Source organism: Sparassis crispa (genome assembly GCF_003851025.1).
Source record: "Sparassis crispa DNA, contig_000002F, whole genome shotgun sequence".
NCBI lineage: Eukaryota > Fungi > Basidiomycota > Agaricomycetes > Polyporales > Sparassidaceae > Sparassis > Sparassis crispa.
In genome coordinates this window covers 2,561,454-2,578,042 of record NW_020939749.1, presented here as the reverse complement: position 1 = coordinate 2,578,042, position 16,589 = coordinate 2,561,454, and the positions used below count along the sequence as shown (strand labels likewise).

General features: G+C 50.1%; 7 protein-coding genes across 7 annotated transcripts; 3 read left to right on the top strand and 4 right to left on the bottom strand.

Moving 5' to 3' along the window:
* Positions 1-41: 41 nt before the first annotated feature.
* Positions 42-2,279, bottom strand: SCP_0308650 (hypothetical protein; the record flags this gene model as incomplete). Its single annotated transcript, XM_027756251.1, has 5 exons — positions 42-197; positions 272-748; positions 806-1,661; positions 1,714-1,855; positions 1,922-2,279. 5 exons carry the CDS (start codon positions 2,277-2,279, stop codon positions 42-44), a joined length of 1,989 nt encoding a protein of 662 aa, XP_027612052.1.
* Positions 2,280-2,448: 169 nt separating this feature from the next.
* SCP_0308640 (hypothetical protein) lies at positions 2,449-3,481 on the bottom strand (the record flags this gene model as incomplete). The annotated part of the gene is made up of 6 exons (XM_027756250.1): positions 2,449-2,751; positions 2,806-2,880; positions 2,942-2,971; positions 3,028-3,136; positions 3,215-3,369; positions 3,425-3,481. The coding sequence occupies 6 exons, from the start codon at positions 3,479-3,481 to the stop codon at positions 2,449-2,451; spliced, it is 729 nt and encodes a 242-aa protein (XP_027612051.1).
* A 370-nt stretch (positions 3,482-3,851) lies between these two features.
* SCP_0308630 (4-hydroxy-4-methyl-2-oxoglutarate aldolase) lies at positions 3,852-4,657 on the top strand (the record flags this gene model as incomplete). Its single annotated transcript, XM_027756249.1, has 2 exons — positions 3,852-4,113; positions 4,227-4,657. The coding sequence occupies 2 exons, from the start codon at positions 3,852-3,854 to the stop codon at positions 4,655-4,657; spliced, it is 693 nt and encodes a 230-aa protein (XP_027612050.1).
* Positions 4,658-5,008: 351 nt separating this feature from the next.
* Positions 5,009-7,746, bottom strand: SCP_0308620 (Glutamate--cysteine ligase; the record flags this gene model as incomplete). The annotated part of the gene is made up of 14 exons (XM_027756248.1): positions 5,009-5,057; positions 5,111-5,231; positions 5,286-5,406; positions 5,461-5,748; positions 5,801-5,998; positions 6,055-6,167; positions 6,225-6,372; positions 6,424-6,540; positions 6,594-6,748; positions 6,811-6,950; positions 7,003-7,179; positions 7,233-7,352; positions 7,406-7,530; positions 7,597-7,746. 14 exons carry the CDS (start codon positions 7,744-7,746, stop codon positions 5,009-5,011), a joined length of 2,022 nt encoding a protein of 673 aa, XP_027612049.1.
* A 583-nt stretch (positions 7,747-8,329) lies between these two features.
* On the bottom strand, positions 8,330-10,038 carry SCP_0308610 (Vacuolar protein sorting-associated protein; the record flags this gene model as incomplete). The annotated part of the gene is made up of 6 exons (XM_027756247.1): positions 8,330-8,468; positions 8,518-8,730; positions 8,782-8,870; positions 8,925-9,132; positions 9,184-9,953; positions 10,000-10,038. The coding sequence occupies 6 exons, from the start codon at positions 10,036-10,038 to the stop codon at positions 8,330-8,332; spliced, it is 1,458 nt and encodes a 485-aa protein (XP_027612048.1).
* Positions 10,039-10,888: 850 nt separating this feature from the next.
* On the top strand, positions 10,889-13,001 carry SCP_0308600 (Acetamidase; the record flags this gene model as incomplete). Its single annotated transcript, XM_027756246.1, has 9 exons — positions 10,889-11,155; positions 11,205-11,364; positions 11,416-11,528; positions 11,582-11,724; positions 11,778-12,151; positions 12,208-12,254; positions 12,308-12,612; positions 12,669-12,811; positions 12,871-13,001. The coding sequence occupies 9 exons, from the start codon at positions 10,889-10,891 to the stop codon at positions 12,999-13,001; spliced, it is 1,683 nt and encodes a 560-aa protein (XP_027612047.1).
* Positions 13,002-13,335: 334 nt separating this feature from the next.
* SCP_0308590 (DNA polymerase kappa) lies at positions 13,336-16,249 on the top strand (the record flags this gene model as incomplete). Its single annotated transcript, XM_027756245.1, has 16 exons — positions 13,336-13,442; positions 13,500-13,569; positions 13,624-13,711; positions 13,777-13,805; positions 13,857-13,976; positions 14,030-14,099; positions 14,155-14,302; positions 14,358-14,475; positions 14,538-14,549; positions 14,597-14,611; positions 14,666-14,800; positions 14,858-15,009; positions 15,080-15,219; positions 15,283-15,344; positions 15,405-15,524; positions 15,587-16,249. 16 exons carry the CDS (start codon positions 13,336-13,338, stop codon positions 16,247-16,249), a joined length of 2,049 nt encoding a protein of 682 aa, XP_027612046.1.
* Positions 16,250-16,589: the final 340 nt, after the last annotated feature.

The window sequence follows — 16,589 nt, the reverse complement described above, 5'->3', positions numbered from 1 at the left end:
GCGAGGACTGCATTACATGGTGATACGAGGTACTCCAGAGATCAGTTAGACCGCTGCAATTCCTCTTCCAACACGGTCACTTCGTATTTTAACTCATCTATTTTATCTCGCCTTTCCGCAGCCAGCTGTTCCAGCCCGGAACAGGCTGTTTTTGAAACAATAAGCACTCGATCGTCCATTGTCCGGCTCAACGTTGTCTGTAGTATGAGCCAAGATCACAGGAATTTACCCGTTAGCAGCGTCCTCTTCCGGAATGAGTACGTGCACGCACTTTGAGATCCCTCGCAAGACCTTCTCCCACCCTATCCCAATCCTGCCACCACCTTTTCTTGGCCTTCTCGAAACGGCCTGCAGCCCACCTCACTCCTGCGACCGCACCCAGCATTCCGACGGCAATTGCGGTTTCCATCTGCATACCCATGTCAAAGAGTCCGAGCTGACCGGCCCAACCAGCCCAGGCGACACCTAGCCCCGCGAAAGTACTGCCGACCATTCCCAGCACGGTCTGCTGAGCTGCTGAGTGCAACCTTGCCGTGGGGAACCTCAGCTGATGCCGCCGCGAATGTAAGGGCGCGGTAAATGCTGCAGCATCCAGGGGATAGGCAGGAGCAGAGACAAGTTGTGATAGAGTGTTCTGGAGGACTGGAGAGCAGAATGGCGAAGGTGAAGGCAAAGACGCAAGCAGCGCCATGCTGGACGTTGTCAGTGACTGCTGAAGAGCGGCGAGGCGTCCGGCATGGAACGTGAGCTTTAAGAATGAAGATCAGCTTCACGGTAGAAATTGCTGGGGGAAGTATGTGCTTACCTTCATCTCTAGATCCTTGCACCACGCCCTGTCAATTGCACCACCGACAATCTCTCTCACATCGTCGACCCTCCATAGTAGCCTCCACCACGTCAAGTCATTCATGACCCGCTCGACGTCTCTCTTCGCGACGTTCACAGCTCTTTGAATCTCGTCCTCCTCACCATTCTTTCCTCCTGGGGCGCCAAATACCTCTAGGCCTACCCTTGCCCTAGCCTCTTCCACTCGATCCTCCAGTGTACTCACTCTTTCTGATATTTCATCCACTCCACGCACGGCTCGTTCCAGTGTTGAATGGCACGCAGACAGTGAGTCTTGAATGAGCGCTCGGGCTGTTTGCGCATGTATGGCAGCGACAACGTTGGATGCTGCACTTTTGGATGCTATGACACTGGCAATTGTCTCTGTCAGACTTGATAGGTTGGATCCTTCGAATTCGTTCTGATATTTCTGCACGGCGACGGGAGAGGAGGGCTCTACACTGATAACTCGAAGGGCAGTGAGTGCACGGGCCGCGTCGATGAACAGCGTCGGTGCGCCGTAACTACGGAGGGACTGCACATGCCGCGAAAGTGCTACCGAGGGAATAGGCGATGTCACCACTAGAATGGCATTGGGATGATTCAGAGGGGAACTCGAGGGTGAAGACAGAAGGGAAGGGAGCGGTGTAGAAGTGGGATTACACACGACGATGGGAACATCGGCCGCAAGCAGCGCCTTCGACGTAGAGAGATCTCCAAAAGACCACGGATCATGTGTAGGAGGTCTCAGCTCCAATACTTGGATCGGGACGCCAAATCGCTGTAACCAAGAGGAATGAATGCTGAGGCTACCAGAGGCCGGTGATGGAGCATCTCTATTGCGAGTAAACTCTGAAAAATACGAAGAACGGTAGTATATATGCGTACTGGATAATCATGCTGCCTCTGTCGTCGGGCATCGACTTCCATCGAGTCCGGACGCTCTCCTTCTGTGATTCGGACGCGAAAGGCTCCTCCAAGAGAGCTGTGACCAACTCTTGGGCTCCAGAGAAGTCATCACACCCGTACACTTGAGGCGCAGATGCGGTGATCAACTATCATAGTGCAGGCAACCAACGGACCAAGAATTCCTTACCCGCTATACGAATGACATTTGCCCGAGTCGGAGATAAATCATTGTATGCGCTGGCTAAAAGTTCATGCCAGAACTCAAGGGATTCAATCCCAGGTACGCTCTGTTGCCCCGACGGAAAGATACGTGGAAGTAAAGACCTAGTCTTGTGCAGGACAGTCAAAGTGTGCTGGTAGGCAACAGAGCCGTCATCGGGTTTCACTGCCGCAGGTGTAGCTGTTGAGAGGGCTGCCCATGGAGTAATTCGTCCGCGACTGAGATGAACGGCAACAGTCTTAGGAAATGAAAGAACATCACGGTAGCGGTAAGAGACCGAGGGAAGAAAGGATGGTCTAAGAGAGTAGACCAGACATGTCGGCATGGATGTTTACCAGCATGAGTTTCGAAAGTCACTACATTTGAGTCTAAATAATCCGAGTCGACGCGCGCGCACAGTCATTTACCGAAATCAAACAGTGTTGTTCATTGCAATGGTGGAAAATATAGAGGTCCATATAATAAAACAACAGGGGCACTTCCTCGACAGCAGTCTACGACTCGGAGCTCGTGACAACAATCTTCGGGGTAGCTGGCACAGGCGTAATACGGGCAGTACGATCCTCCTCTTCGGCATCACTGTCCTCGCCAATGTCGAATAGCTCTTCGCGCTCATCCCACACGTTTCCCAGATGAATGCGTCCTGCATCTGTCTTACTTCCCCGGCCGTCTTTGACGTTTCTCGAGGAGCTGGAGCTTGGTTGGTAGTGCATTGGTAGAAGTTGGGTGGCCTCAACGTCACCCTCATCGTCCGAAGGAACGGGTTCAGCATCTAACGGCGTGTACAAACGAGAAATCTGCGTTCGCAGAGATTTAGCTTCCACGGCGAGCGGTATGGATGCGCCTCCTACCTCGCGTCTATGACGGTAATACCGCTCGAGTTGATAGGCGATATATAGGCCCAGACTGGAGCCAAGAAGATTGGCCTTCATCACAAGGCGCGTTAAATGAGATGAACGTGGTTGCAATCCGAATCAAAACACATACTGCAACATCGCCGACCTGGAATTCTTTGTGCTGGTAAGGAGAGATGCATTGAGAGCAAGGTACGCACGATACACTTGAAGACATACCGGAAGTAAAGACTGTATGAATTCACTCATTATTCCACCAACGAAGAAACAGATGATGCCAGTGAAAATTAAGGGTGAACTCCGCCAGAACCATATTCTTCGTGCATCTCTGTGGTTATACGTCGGGGTGGGGAGAAACGCCCATAAGTTATACGCACTGCAGTCCACAGAACCAGCACTGACTTACTCCTCAACATCAAAGATGAAATAGAATATTCCTGTGGCGAAACCCAGGCAGAAGAAATGGAGGATCTTGTCGTTCAATGGGAACGAGTGTGATAAATTTGTAAATCCGAGAAAGGCTAGCAGAATCATGACGAGGGACGTGAACAGCAGGAACCACTACAACCACCAGCATTCAGACCGTCTCTCCCAGATTATTCAAGCGGAAACATACCGGTCGCAAGCGGACTGGCACATCGTACTTTGGGAAGTATACTTTGTGCGAGCGCATGATACCCTTAGTGGACTTGCGCCAGTATTTCCGCGCATTTTGCGATGCCTTTGACCAGAGAGTGTGGGGGCCGCCAATTGTGAGACCTCTTTCTGAGCCAAAACCGTCCCGAAACATATAGTAGTACTTTTGGACCTAGGAGTGACTATATAAAGGCGCTGAATTGTTAATGGTAGATTATAGTCGGGCCCACAGTGTCGGAAATGTCGGATAGCAAGAGAGTATGGGCGGCGGTGGGTGCGACCGGCACTGTGGGCTCCTGATGGAGGCTCCGGCGTTATCTGATAACACCTGGCCCATGAATTGATTAGATCTATTTATGCTTAGCTTGATGCTAAGTGGCGCTGTCCGCAAGTTCCTGCGCGGAGCCATGTCCTCCCTTGCATCGTTGCCTCTCAAGAGATTTTCAACCTGTGAAATCTCCGATGCACTCATTAAAATTGGCCTCCCACATGGAGGCCACATCCCCGATATTCGCATGATATCGCCTCAGTCTGGGTCAACGCGCATATGTGGTCCAGCATACACCGTGCAAATGGTCATGAAGTCGGACACAACCTCGCCCAGCCTCACTGCCCATTTTGTTGACACTGCTCCGGAAGGCTCTGTAATTGTCATTGATGCCCCTCCTCGTTCAGTGTTCCTATTACCTCTAACGTGATGCATTTGCTCACCATGCGATTTCACCCTTGCATGATCCTCCTTACCTCGGACGATTGTGCATGCTTGTCTCCGCGATATTCAGATGCAAAGAACGCTGTCTGGGGTGGCCTCATGACGGCGGGTGCGAAGGCACGGGGTGCCCTTGGTGTCATTATCTCCGGGCGTTGCAGGGACATTGCCGAACATCGCGAAGCTGGTTTCCCTGTCTTTTCTAGGGGCCAATCTACGTTGGGCCAGTCGCCGTTCACTCGACCATCCGCAGTCAACATTCCTTTGATAATTTCTCCTCAAGGTGTGAGTGGGAATGATCCGGAGGCATTTCCTGCCGTGCGAATCGAGCCGGGGGATTGGTTGATTGCGGATGAAGATGGTGTGGTATGCGTTCCCACTGGTCTGGCAGCCAAGGTGGCGGAGTTGGCAGATAAAGGGAGGCAAATTGATGTGAAATGCATGGAGGATCTTGTTGCTGGTGAAGGGATTCAGGAGACTTTCAAGAAGCATAGAGGAAAGTAGGCTGCATTTGCACGGATATCCTGAGGATCGACCGTTGAAGCGGAGCGGCTACGACTGCCTTTGGGAGACTAGCTGTATTCTGTGCGGCCAACTACTAGACAAATTGTACATCCCTCGCTAACATCCCCCCAAAAAAGAAAGAAAGAAAATTTGAGGCTACTCCGATCCAAGCTATACCCTGATGGATTGCATGAAATCTATGTAGTACATGTGCAAACATGTCAGCCCGAGTCTGAGATACACGTCCAGATTCTCTAGTTGCTGATGCATCTTGGAGAGCAAACGACAGCGAATGAACTACCTCGATGTCTGTCGGGGCAGGGCACACATAACAAATAATAGCTCGTCACTCTAGTCCTGTGTCGGTAAAAATCCAGGGGCCTTCCTCACACCCCGTTCACTGAGAACGATGTTAGTGAGCCACACAGCGCAGTGAGTACGTGTGATGCTTACATTTCGTCCGCTGCCACCATGAGGTCGTAGTTGATTTCCTGATTCACGACGGAGTCGAGCTTATATGCAGGGTGAGAGCGCACGAAGTCGCGTACCCATGATGCGCCTGTCTTGAGAGATCCTAGAGGCGGGCAATGTCAAGTCGAGAGAGTAGAATTGCAGTAGAGATACAAACCGTCTGATCTGCGTCTGATAAGATCCAGATACTGATCGAATTGATGTCGTTCTTCTTCACTGACATCCAAGGTCTCAAGGTACGCATACACGAGAGGGATAAGCCCAGGAAAAGTGTCAGTCTGAACCGAAGTCTGTCAGATTGCTCAACCTGCCGCCGATATGATTTGACTCGCCTTCCCGTTCATGATCTCTTGGATAGTCATCTCAGTGTATTCATCCTCAATCGATCCATCAAGAACGCCATCCTCCGGCTTAGGGACTAGAGGAAAACAATTGCGGAGAATTCTGTCCTTCTTGGGTATGCCATTGGTACGGTGAGGGTCCACGGGTGTAGTAGCGCCAGAAGAGCAGACGCTTGAAGATGGCGACACGTCCCCGGGGAGGATCATGGATTTGCGGAAATAGAACTTCTGAGACCCGACAGCATCTCTCTTCTGTGCTCTTGCCATGTTTTCGTCAACCTAACTCCATACTGGTTCAATAAGTGATGTCATTACATCAGGTGAGACATACCTTCGATATCGGGATGTAAAGGTTCAAATTGTGGCTGAGGATAGCGCGAGAAAGGAGAACAACGAATATCGCAAAAGCAGCGTTCTCAAAGTCTGTCATCTGGACCTCCATGGAGCGGAATTCAACCCGCCAACCGATGGAAGTATTCACCGGAGGTGGCTTGAACCGGATAGTCTGCCAATTAGTCGACTGAATGTTCTGATAATGTGGCTTAAGGAATTACGATGATACATCGAAGTTGGCGACATACATACCTCGAAGTGGTCGTTACTGGTGGTATCATCTTGAACAATTGTCTCTGAGAAGACGACGAGAGGGTCGCGGATGAAGAGGTGGGCGATATGCCTCGCGAGCAAGTTGTCAATGCCTTGAAATGGGCGGGGTCAAATGTCACAGTTGTAATAGTGCACGCATCACACCATACCGTGCTTTTTCAAGCGCTGGAAGATTGCTTCGTCATGCGGGGCGTCAATGTCATTGTACTCCGGGCGATTCAACCAGCTCTCCGATATGTACAAGCTTACACTGCCATAGCGGGACTTCGGAATTCTGAATCTGTCATGCTTCAGAGGCTAAACGATGATCAATGTCTCTGACTTATATTGCTGATTAGACTGAGATACCTTGAGTCCACGTTCCTCGTCTGTGCGATCGTCGACGCTGCCTGCAACGACATCCCAACGACAATCCACATCAGCAATATAACCACGCCAGAGGGGGCTAGCTGCGGTCAATGCCAGCTGCCACTAGAATCAGAAATCGTTCATACCGTGAGGAACATGGCGACACCCACCATAAGCGGAGCAACAGGCACAAGCGCATCGTACAATCGTCTCGCCTCGGCAATATTGCAAGACTGGAACGTGATCTGGAGACAGCTACACCCCATGCCGAATGCCATAGCGTCCATATAAATGTGATCAATCAGGGCAGCACCATTCTTGGCTTCTGTAGAAGAAATGGATCGTCGCTTCACCAAATGCAGAAATTTCGGTAAGAAGTCACTATACCGGCATCTTCTGAATATATGCTACGCTGCCAGGGTATGGTTGGATCGACAAACGGACGCGGAGTATGTTCGTCGATGAACAATGGAAGATTGATCGCTACCTTGGAACTGCGTCTCCGCCGGATGTTTGCGGTCAGTGTCCTACACAATATGTGAGCAACTGGACAAGTTTCGGGATAACCATGGTACCAACGGGAAACGTGCATGAGGGTTTGTGATTTCTTCGGGCACAAAAAGACTATGACTTGAAACCGCATTCTTAGGATCGAAGTAAGGCTCCGTGAACACTCCAGGGACACCCAGTCGTGGGTACGAAGTCAACGTGAAAGGAATCTCGTTTTCCTTCAAGTACTTGCGAGCCAAATGTCGCCTAAATTAGGGACAGATGTCAGTTGGATCACAAGTAGAGAATAATTCACATACCGATAACGCATATTGCTCTCTACTGAGAGGAGGTCACGGAGACATCCGGTGTATGGGGCACCAGGAGTAGATTCCAACATGTAGCGGCCATACTCAGGGTGGAAAGTAGGTACGGAGTCCCTGTGGAATGTAAATGTAAAATAGCGGTTGGAAGAAATATCCGAGAGACGAACGCCTTGCTAGCATCGGTAGCGATGTCGCTCACGATGGCCTGCAATTTCGCTAGGATCTCGGTCTGCCGTAGAGAGAGCTTTGCATTCTTCTCTTGATCGTCGAACTGAACGACCATGTATTCTATCTTCGTAGCCACACATGCCCAACCATTACATCAGAGAAACGTCCTGAAACGAATACAGAAAAATACCTCGTCGCCCCACAACAGTTCATCTCCACATCTATCCTTGAGACAATCCCATATGTGCAAGAATTGCGTTATTCCATGGGTCCTGACGTGATCGGCATAGTGCTTAGCCTCATCCCATGAGAGAGGCGTCCCAAGGAATAAGAGGCCCATCCTAAGTGCGTAGTCGAAGGCTGCAGTGGGTGAGGAGAGCGCTCTCGCACTCAGAAGAATAAATAGGTAGAAGGAAATGATGATGACAAACTCAGGCCTCCAGATCGCACTTATCAATTTCGGGAAGAAAGTTGTTAGCGGCCAAAACGCCGGTCCGATCGATATAGATGCGATTATGACTCCGGGTTCTCTCGACATGCCCTTCTATACCGTCCGTGGTCGCAGCATCTCGTACATCCGTGCGGCCGGAGAGAAGGTTTGCTGTGAAAGTGGCTTGCTCTGTGCCCTGTTTTGTCCTGCGCAGCGGCACGTTGCGAACTCATGATCAATACATACCGTGAAGAAGTTCTATGGAATATGGCATCGCGGAATCTCGAGCCAAGCAATATCGTTAAGTACGTACGGTTAATTCCGACACACAAGGAACTCGATGTGCTACAGCTGAAGTTCGAGATAACCGAGGCTACAGAATACGCCCCGATACGCCCGCCTGGAGTACCCGCGTGCCTGGTTACATCCTGCTCGTGTGCGTAATCGAGGGGATCGGACAAGGATCATCGCGTACACACGGCCTTGATCACTACTATCCGTTGCTTCCACTTGTAGTCCACTTCAGCAGGATCTTGAGGGCCAAGAGGACGTGGCGCAAAGCGCGTGTCCATGCTTCCTCCTGATTGAACTGCAATTTCACTGAAGCCTCCCCAATTTTATCTTTCACGATCCTAGGCAACGGAATGAGTGACACACTACAAGCGAAACACAAGTACCGACTGATGTGGGAAGTCCGTTTGAGGATCTTGAGATTTGACAAGGTCCACAAGTTGCTTGAGACAATCCAGAAAGGCAACCATGGCGAAGTCAAAACGGCGATTGTGCAATAATCTCCCAAGATGAAGGTCGCCTGAACCATAGAGCTCATACGCCGATTTGTCTCCTGTTGTACGTTCGATACGAGAGAAAGACCCCATCGGGATGAGGCGATAACTGGCAAAACGTCATAGATCAAGAGTTAGTTGGAACGTCTATACCGCTCACTTCTCAAAGGTGTAGTCAAGTTTCCTGGCGATGGTGTACAGTAGCAGTAGTGTCTGGCCCCAGGCCGCGTTAATTTCTGCCCATTCCACCTGAAGCAATGGTGAGGGTCAATGAACGAAAGAGTCACGAGAGGAAATACTTACAGGTACACCAGGAACCCTACCTAAACGCAGACCATTTATCGTGCCAAAAACACCCTCATGGCCGACACAGAATGCATCATTATAGACATTGGTACGTTCAAGTTTCTCAAGGGTAGAGGAATCTGCGGAGTACGCTGCGCGAAGGGCGGCTAGCTGCGAAGCTTGCTCATCTAACTTCAGTAAATGAGTGTTATGTATTCTCCAAAACCTTTTTAACCCTGTCAATAACAAGAACGGTAAAGGTGACACAGGTACTGACTCCGCTTCCTCCTCCTCTAACGCCTTCTCTTCCAATTCGAGCGCCTTGAGCTCCTCATTCAACTGTTCTCGTTCCCGTTCGGCAGCTTGAAGCTTCTCGACGGCGAGACTTTCTTCCTCCTTGAGCTTTCCTATCTTCATTTCGGCTTCTTCTTTGCTCATGCCATCACCTTCACGTTCTTTCTCCTTGCGGACTTCCTTCTCAAAGGCAATGTACCCATCACGTTCTTTCTTGGTCTCTTCGAGTTGCCGATTTAGATTGGATAGCAAATTGTGTGTGCATTCAGAGCATAAGGGATGATCAACGTCAGTGCGGCTTGATAGCAGATTGAAAAGGCGCAGTGTAGAACGAAGATGGTGCGAAAGAGGGGATGGATTTGGCTGATTAGCAGGCTCTTGAACTGATACTGGTACTGTAGCGGAATGATTGCCACCCCGGGGCTTTGTGTAGGACGCCCTCTTCGCATGAGAGGGGAGAGGTTCAGGTATATTCCGTATGACGCTATCTTGCAGAAGTACAAAAGATTCGTTAGGAAGCGCGGGCACGCTCTGTGGCTGCTTCCACTGGGCACGAGGTGACAGTGTACAAGGAGAAGCTGCTCTGCCTTGGGTAGATTGCTGCCATGCTGCCTTGACTGATGCTGGAGACGGAAGCTGAGCCAGCTTCTCAGCTTCCGAGGCTTGCCTTGCATTACTTGTAGGGACCGGCGGCAAAGACGCAGCTACCATATCATACGCAGACGGAGACAGATCGACGAGTGATGCATCGAGCTGCTCACTTTAGTCGTCATCGCGGTGCACATAGCTAAGTACTCACCTGCAAGGACTTCTTGCACTGTTGACACACTAGATTCATTTTCGCATCCAACCGCCTAAAACGACTTATGGAGTTCTACAAATGGGGGTGAGGAATATGAGACAACCCACATGCTGAAAACCGGAGGACCGGAGACAGTTGCGTACCGTCGTTTGTGCCACCCAAGGAAGTTGCGGCTGCAGGAGCTGGCCTCGGGCATCATCATACCTCGGGGATCATAGCTGAGGGTGGTGGCTGCAAGCCTGAACAAGTACAGCCAAACACGCACATACAATCGTGTCAGTGAAAAAAACGTATCGACGACTCTCGACGACTGCTCCTTCCTCACGTTCACATCGTCTCCGGCGAACATGCCTATTGAATGCCCAGGGCGGGCGTTGAATCATCCTGAGTTGTGGGTTTCTCTTTCTTTAATTTTCTGATCTTCCCTCTTCCACCTTTTCCCCCCTCTTTCGCAATGACGAGTGTTGAATTCTCAACCACAACTGGCACCTCTTAGTCGACTTCGTCGCGCTGTTTTTGAGCATTGCTCTACTGCGTGTCACTGACATGAATGACCTTCTGAGCGCATTCCATTAGTTGGTTTCTGTATCACGTCCAGTGTATTTACCAATTCTCACAGGCTCTGCGATAGCAAACCGAATCGATCATGTGTGCCTCGATTTCCTGTAGGATAAGGGCGAAGGGCGAGTTTATATGGTTGGTCTTGGCTTTAAGGAATTCCGGCATGGGAGTATCACCAGGTCTGCTATCTCTTTCTTAGTGCACTGTACCATTAATAGATTATCTTCCCTCGCGTATAAATCGTCTGAAGACTGGGTGGCTCGGTATCTGTGCTTTAAATTCGAAGTACCTACACCCACCCTACCACGCTCAGGAAGTCACGAAAATGGTGCACTGGAAGGATCTCGTTGCAGAGAAGAGGCTGCGGCAAGAAGACTCTATTCCTAAGGAATGGCTAATTTCCGTTCCTCCGGATTCGGTGCTCGACGTGAGGAATGTCCCCCAGGAATGCGGCCGCCTCTCTGCACGAGAATTAGACATCACGAACACCGTGGATGTCGCGGTCCTTTTGAAGAAACTTGCTACTGCTGAATGGTCTTCGGTTGAGGTTACTACCGCTTTCTACAAGAGAGCCATCATTGCTCAACAACTAGTGTGTTTTGATTTATCCGCCGTGAAGCTCATGTACAAATCTCTTCCAGGTTAATTGCCTTACCGAAGTCTTTGTTGATCGGGCGCTTGCTCGCGCGGCTGAGTTGGATGCGCATCTGAAGAGTACTGGGAAAGTCGTCGGTCCCCTTCATGGTCTGCCGATATCTCTCAAGGATCAGATATGCATTAAGGGTCTGGAAACTGTGATGGGTGAGAGGTATTTGTCTTCGCAAATTTCTTGTTCATTCTCGTTTTCCACAGGATACGTTTCTTGGATAGGAAAATACGCTGAACGGGACGCAGTTCTTGTTGAGATTCTTAGTGAGAACGGTGCCGTGCCATTCGTCAGGACAAATGTCCCCCAAACACTGATGGTGAGTGCTGCAACGAAACGGCGAGAGCCTACATCTATAATGCAGACGCCTAGTGGACGGAAACCTTCAATCACGTCTTCGGCAGGACAGTCAACCCGGCGAACCGTTCTCTGACCTGTGGTGGTTCCTCTGGCGGTGAAGGTGCGCTCATAGCGATGAGAGGAAGTTCTCTCGGTGTCGGGTCTGATATCGGAGGGTTAGCAAATTTTGGTGTTGTCTCCGCGCAGGCGTTAATGTGTCCCTTCTCAGCTCCATACGAATTCCCTCTGTATTCAACGGGCTATTTGGCCTTCGGCCGTTGTATGGGCGCGTTCCGTACGAGGGATGCGTGAATTCTATGCTGGGCCAAGACTCCATCCCATCCGTGCTTGGCCCTTTGTCCAATAGCATCAGTGGGGTCAAGGTCTTCATGCAAGCTGTCATCAACAGTCGGCCCTGGCTCAGAGATCCTCTTGCCGTGAGGAAGAAGTGGGACGAGGATGCTTATGCGCTTGCAGAACACGGCGGTGGGCAGGAACTGTGTTTTGGGATCATGTGGAATGATGGCATTGTCGTTCCACATCCCCCGGTTATCCGAGCCTTGGAAACCACGAAGCAGGCGCTCCTTGCTGCTGGACACAAGGGTACGTTGAAACAAAACGTTTCGCGTGGTGTCAAGTCCAAATGATATGAATCACAGTCATTGATTGGGAACCATACAAGCACTCGGAGTTAGGTGCCTGCATTGTCAGTTTTCTCCGTCAGTCGCCTTTCACGTATTTTTTGAGCCGTGATATTAGTCTGCAATTTGGAATGCCGGGGCGGCTGAGGATTATAAAGTCGTTACCGCACTGACAGGAGAGCCTGTTATCAGCTCCATGAGCCCTGATGAGGATGCAGGTCCTGTTTCAAGTTCCTTCCGACCCGCGGACGACGGGCTCTCCGCCTACCAGCTCTGGCAGGTTCAGAGCAGGAGGGCTATATTGCGCAAGGAGCATCTCGACCACTGGGCTAAGACTCTGGAACAAACGGGCACCGGAAGACCAGTGGATGCTATCATTTGTCCTGCCGCACCGTACGCAGCTCCTCCACACGGTAAAAATTTGTACGTCTTTTCGATCACCTTAAGCAGTGCTACTCGATCTCAAGGTCGAATTTCAGGAGTGCCAGCTATACCAAGGTGTGGAATACGTTGGACTACCCGGCATGCATTTTCCCTGTCACGAAGGTCGATCACGTTCTGGATGTAAAGAAACCTGCGCATGAATTCCTGAGCGAGGAGGATCAAAGGAACTATGAATTCTGTACGTATTTTGGCTTCTTCGTAGATGTTTGCAGACGCGATATGGGCCGATCTTCCTAGACGATCCCGCAACATTCAAGAATGCGCCGATTGGTCTACAACTTGTTGGACATACACTGGAAGAGGAAGTTGTGATTGCAATGACCGAGATCGTGGACGCCGCACTTAAGTCTGCGGCAGGGGCCGTCTAGTTGCAAAGGCACACTGGATCCACCAAACAATGTTGAGAGTACTACGTAGTACTATATTTGTAGAGTCATGTAAAAGTGGAATTCTTCGCATATTGGTTGGGAATAGCAACGCCGTTGCACTGGTAGTAGATCTCCGTCACAGATTCAATCAAGCAACTTCCGTTACACTGGCACGTGATCTGGCGCGTCTGCCGCCTTCAAGCGATCCAGGGACCAGGGTGACTCGGAGTTCCAAGCTAATAGCATACCCGGTACTATATCGGTAACACGGCTTCTTCAACGTTCAACTGTGGCTCAGCTTCTCTTGAATGAAGCCACAGTGCCCTGTTTCACCATGCCCGATAATGCTCATACTCCGTCGGATGTTCGGGAGCCTAAGCCTTCACCAGACTCCGAGAGCCTTGTCAAGCGTCTCGCCGGTCCCTCTACTACAAAAGCTGGGTCAGTGAGATTCCGGATGTTGCATCACCACGAACTTGACGGTATATATATGAACAGACTAGCCAAAGACCAAAGTGAGATCAATCGTATCATTGCAGAGGCATCTAAAGGATCCAAGTTCTACGAGGTAGGGTCTGCATTATTTGCGAACGTAGCATCACGTTGACAGTGCAGTATCCAGAACGAGAAGAGGAAGGATAAAGATCTCACGGAAAAGATTGCACATATATTGAGTCATCGTGACGAGGTTCTGAAAGGTGTTGACCTCGGTATGTTGCGTCTCGCTGTGACACGCACATTGACAGGGCACTGATGGTACTTCGTCGTCCTGCAGAGAAGGTGGAACAAGGGGTGGATCACCTGGTGAGTTCATGCTCATTTCCTTGCCTGGGACCTTGCTGACCATACGTCAAGCTGGTGAACCTTGAGGCTAACCGAGACTTAAGCCATACCATCGTCCATGTTGATATGGACGCATTCTACGCAAGCGTTGAGTTATTGGATAACCCTCAGCTGAAAGGCAAAGCATTCGCCGTCAGTATATTCAATATTCTGGTATTGCCGATGACTGATGATTTCACTTACAGGTGGGACATGGTGTCTTGACAACGGCCTCATATGAAGCTCGGAAGTATGGCGTACGGTCAGGAATGCCAGGTAGACTCACCGCTTTAGAAGCTTCTATGACCGGATTACTAAACTGCGTTTATAGCATTCATCGCGAAGAAGCTTTGCCCGCATCTCATCCTTGTGAACAATCGCTTTCAACAGTACATGACAATGTCGAAGAAAGTAATGGACATATTCCGTCGTTACGATCCTAATATGTGCGCAGCAGGCTGTGACGAAGGTTATCTAAGGCGAGAGTCTGTGTATGTTCTTCCCGAGGGCTGATGTCTGACTTGTACATCACAGCATCACAGCATATTGCGAAGAGCACGATGTGACTGCTGAAGAGTGCGTCCAGCAAATGCGCGACGCCGTTTGTGAGGAGACCAAACTTACTGTGAGCGCTGGTATTGCTCCGAATAAGGTATTTTCGACTGTAATCATCTTTCCTTCGTATTTGACATTATCATAATTATTCTGGTGTAGATGCTAGCCAAAGTGAGTCGTCCAACCGCCATAAGGATTCTTCTCCTGACAATCATCAGATATGTTCAGATAAAGTACCAAGGGCCTATTATTCTCATCCCAGTCAAGAGAGCTGAAGTGGCTTATAGAACAAACCAAATGGGCAATTCAAGCTTGAGTTCACGCCTGTCGCTATCAAGGCATTCATGCGAGACCTTTCTATCCGGAAGGTGCCCGGAGTTGGCCGTGTCAATGAACGGCTGCTGGACTCCATAGGTATCAAGGTATGGTGGTCTACGTTGTGAAGCCATTTAGATTTTTTCATCGCAAGCACTTTTCAGACTTGTGGCGACATCTACACACATCGCGCGGTCCTTTCTTTGATGGACAAACAGTTCGGACTGCAGTTCCTCTTGCAGACGTATCTCGGGATTGCGTCGAATGCCGTTACTCCCGGCCAACGTCAGGAGAGAAAGAGCATCGGTGCTGAGCGGTGTGCACATTCATTCAATGTTTGCTGTCTGATGTCTTATTGTGCCACCTCTTTGTGTGATCTACATCAGGACGTTCACCGCTCTCAGCGATAGAACAAAGATTCTGTCGAAACTAGAAGAAGTCGCTGCAGAATTGGAGGAAGATATGGAGGGCAATGGCTGGACGGGGAAGACGGTGACGCTCAAATTCAAGTTAGATACTTATCAAGGTTGGCATGACATTAATTGTTTCATGCACGTAGCCGTGTGTGTTCTGATCGTCGCATCGTCAGTCTTCACACGTGCAAAGTCCTTCGATAGGTGGATCTCCACCAAAAAGGAGGATCTCTATGCTGTACGTATCGGTTATTTGTTCCGTAATTCAGTGGTTATTCTTACGAATCACCCGTGACAGATTGGAAAAGAGTTGCTTACGCCAGAGCTGCCTCTGACAGTCAGGCTGATCGGTCTCAGGGTAACCAAGTTGAAAGATTTGCGAGCTGATTTGGATGCAAGGCCCGGAGGTATCAAACGGGTACGTTCTTAGCACGGCTGACGGGTAAGTAGTGATTGACTCACTTTCCTTGACGTCTCTAGTTCTTCGAAACTGCCGCTACTGGTTCCTCAGCAACAAAGAAACGGAGGACTGAAGCTGACACCGACGAGGTCGCACACGATGTATCTCCGTCTCATACACCGGATGGATATGAGGACGCCATGCCAGGATACCATGAACATGTAGATATGGACGGTGAAAGTGCAATAGGCGCGAACGATCAATTCGATATGAAGGACGAGGACGACGATGTCATTCTTCATGACGGCGTAACCTGCGATGAGGCTCACGATATCGATAAGCAAAGGGTTCGTCCGCCGCACTCAGCTCCAGCTTCTACGTCCGCCACTAGGTCTGCGTATTTATCTACGCCAGGGAAAGCTGCGAAGCCTGTTTCTACAGCATCGGCAACGCCACGCGATAGGCATCACAATCCGGCAAAGGCGGCAAGATCCTCGTCCTCTCGCCCAAGCAATCGTCCTGCCTCTACCCCCAACAGTGGTGTTCATGCACAGATATGCCCCGTGTGCAACAAGACCATCGAGACGGACAATCAGGGTTTCAACGCGCATATCGACTTCTGCCTGAGCAAAGATGTTATTATGGAGGCTCAAGCTTCCACATCTGCGCGGACATCTATGCAGACGACGTCGGCACGTAAGAAGAATGATGGAAGACGGAATGGTAAGATGAAGCCTGGATGAACGTGGCGAGGTCGATGTACTTGTGTGTTTTTGCTGATTCGGAGATTTTTCTGGGACCTCGTGCAGGATCTGTAGCCTTAGATCTACGTGTATTTCTATCGCTTGTTGTCTGTTATACCTCTTCACACCCAACAGACGGGACATGTAGTTGTGATCGCTGTTGCACCATATCACGCTAACAGATAAACATTTATTTTGCTGACTTACGCGAGCCTGTGCAGTGAGAGCGGTGGTAGTGTGAACGTTCTACAGCGACTGCCAAATTTGGAATAGGATGAACAGATCAACCGATCACCCTGGCGTTCAGTAGCGTTGCCCGTTCGAGTAGCCCGAGTCGACC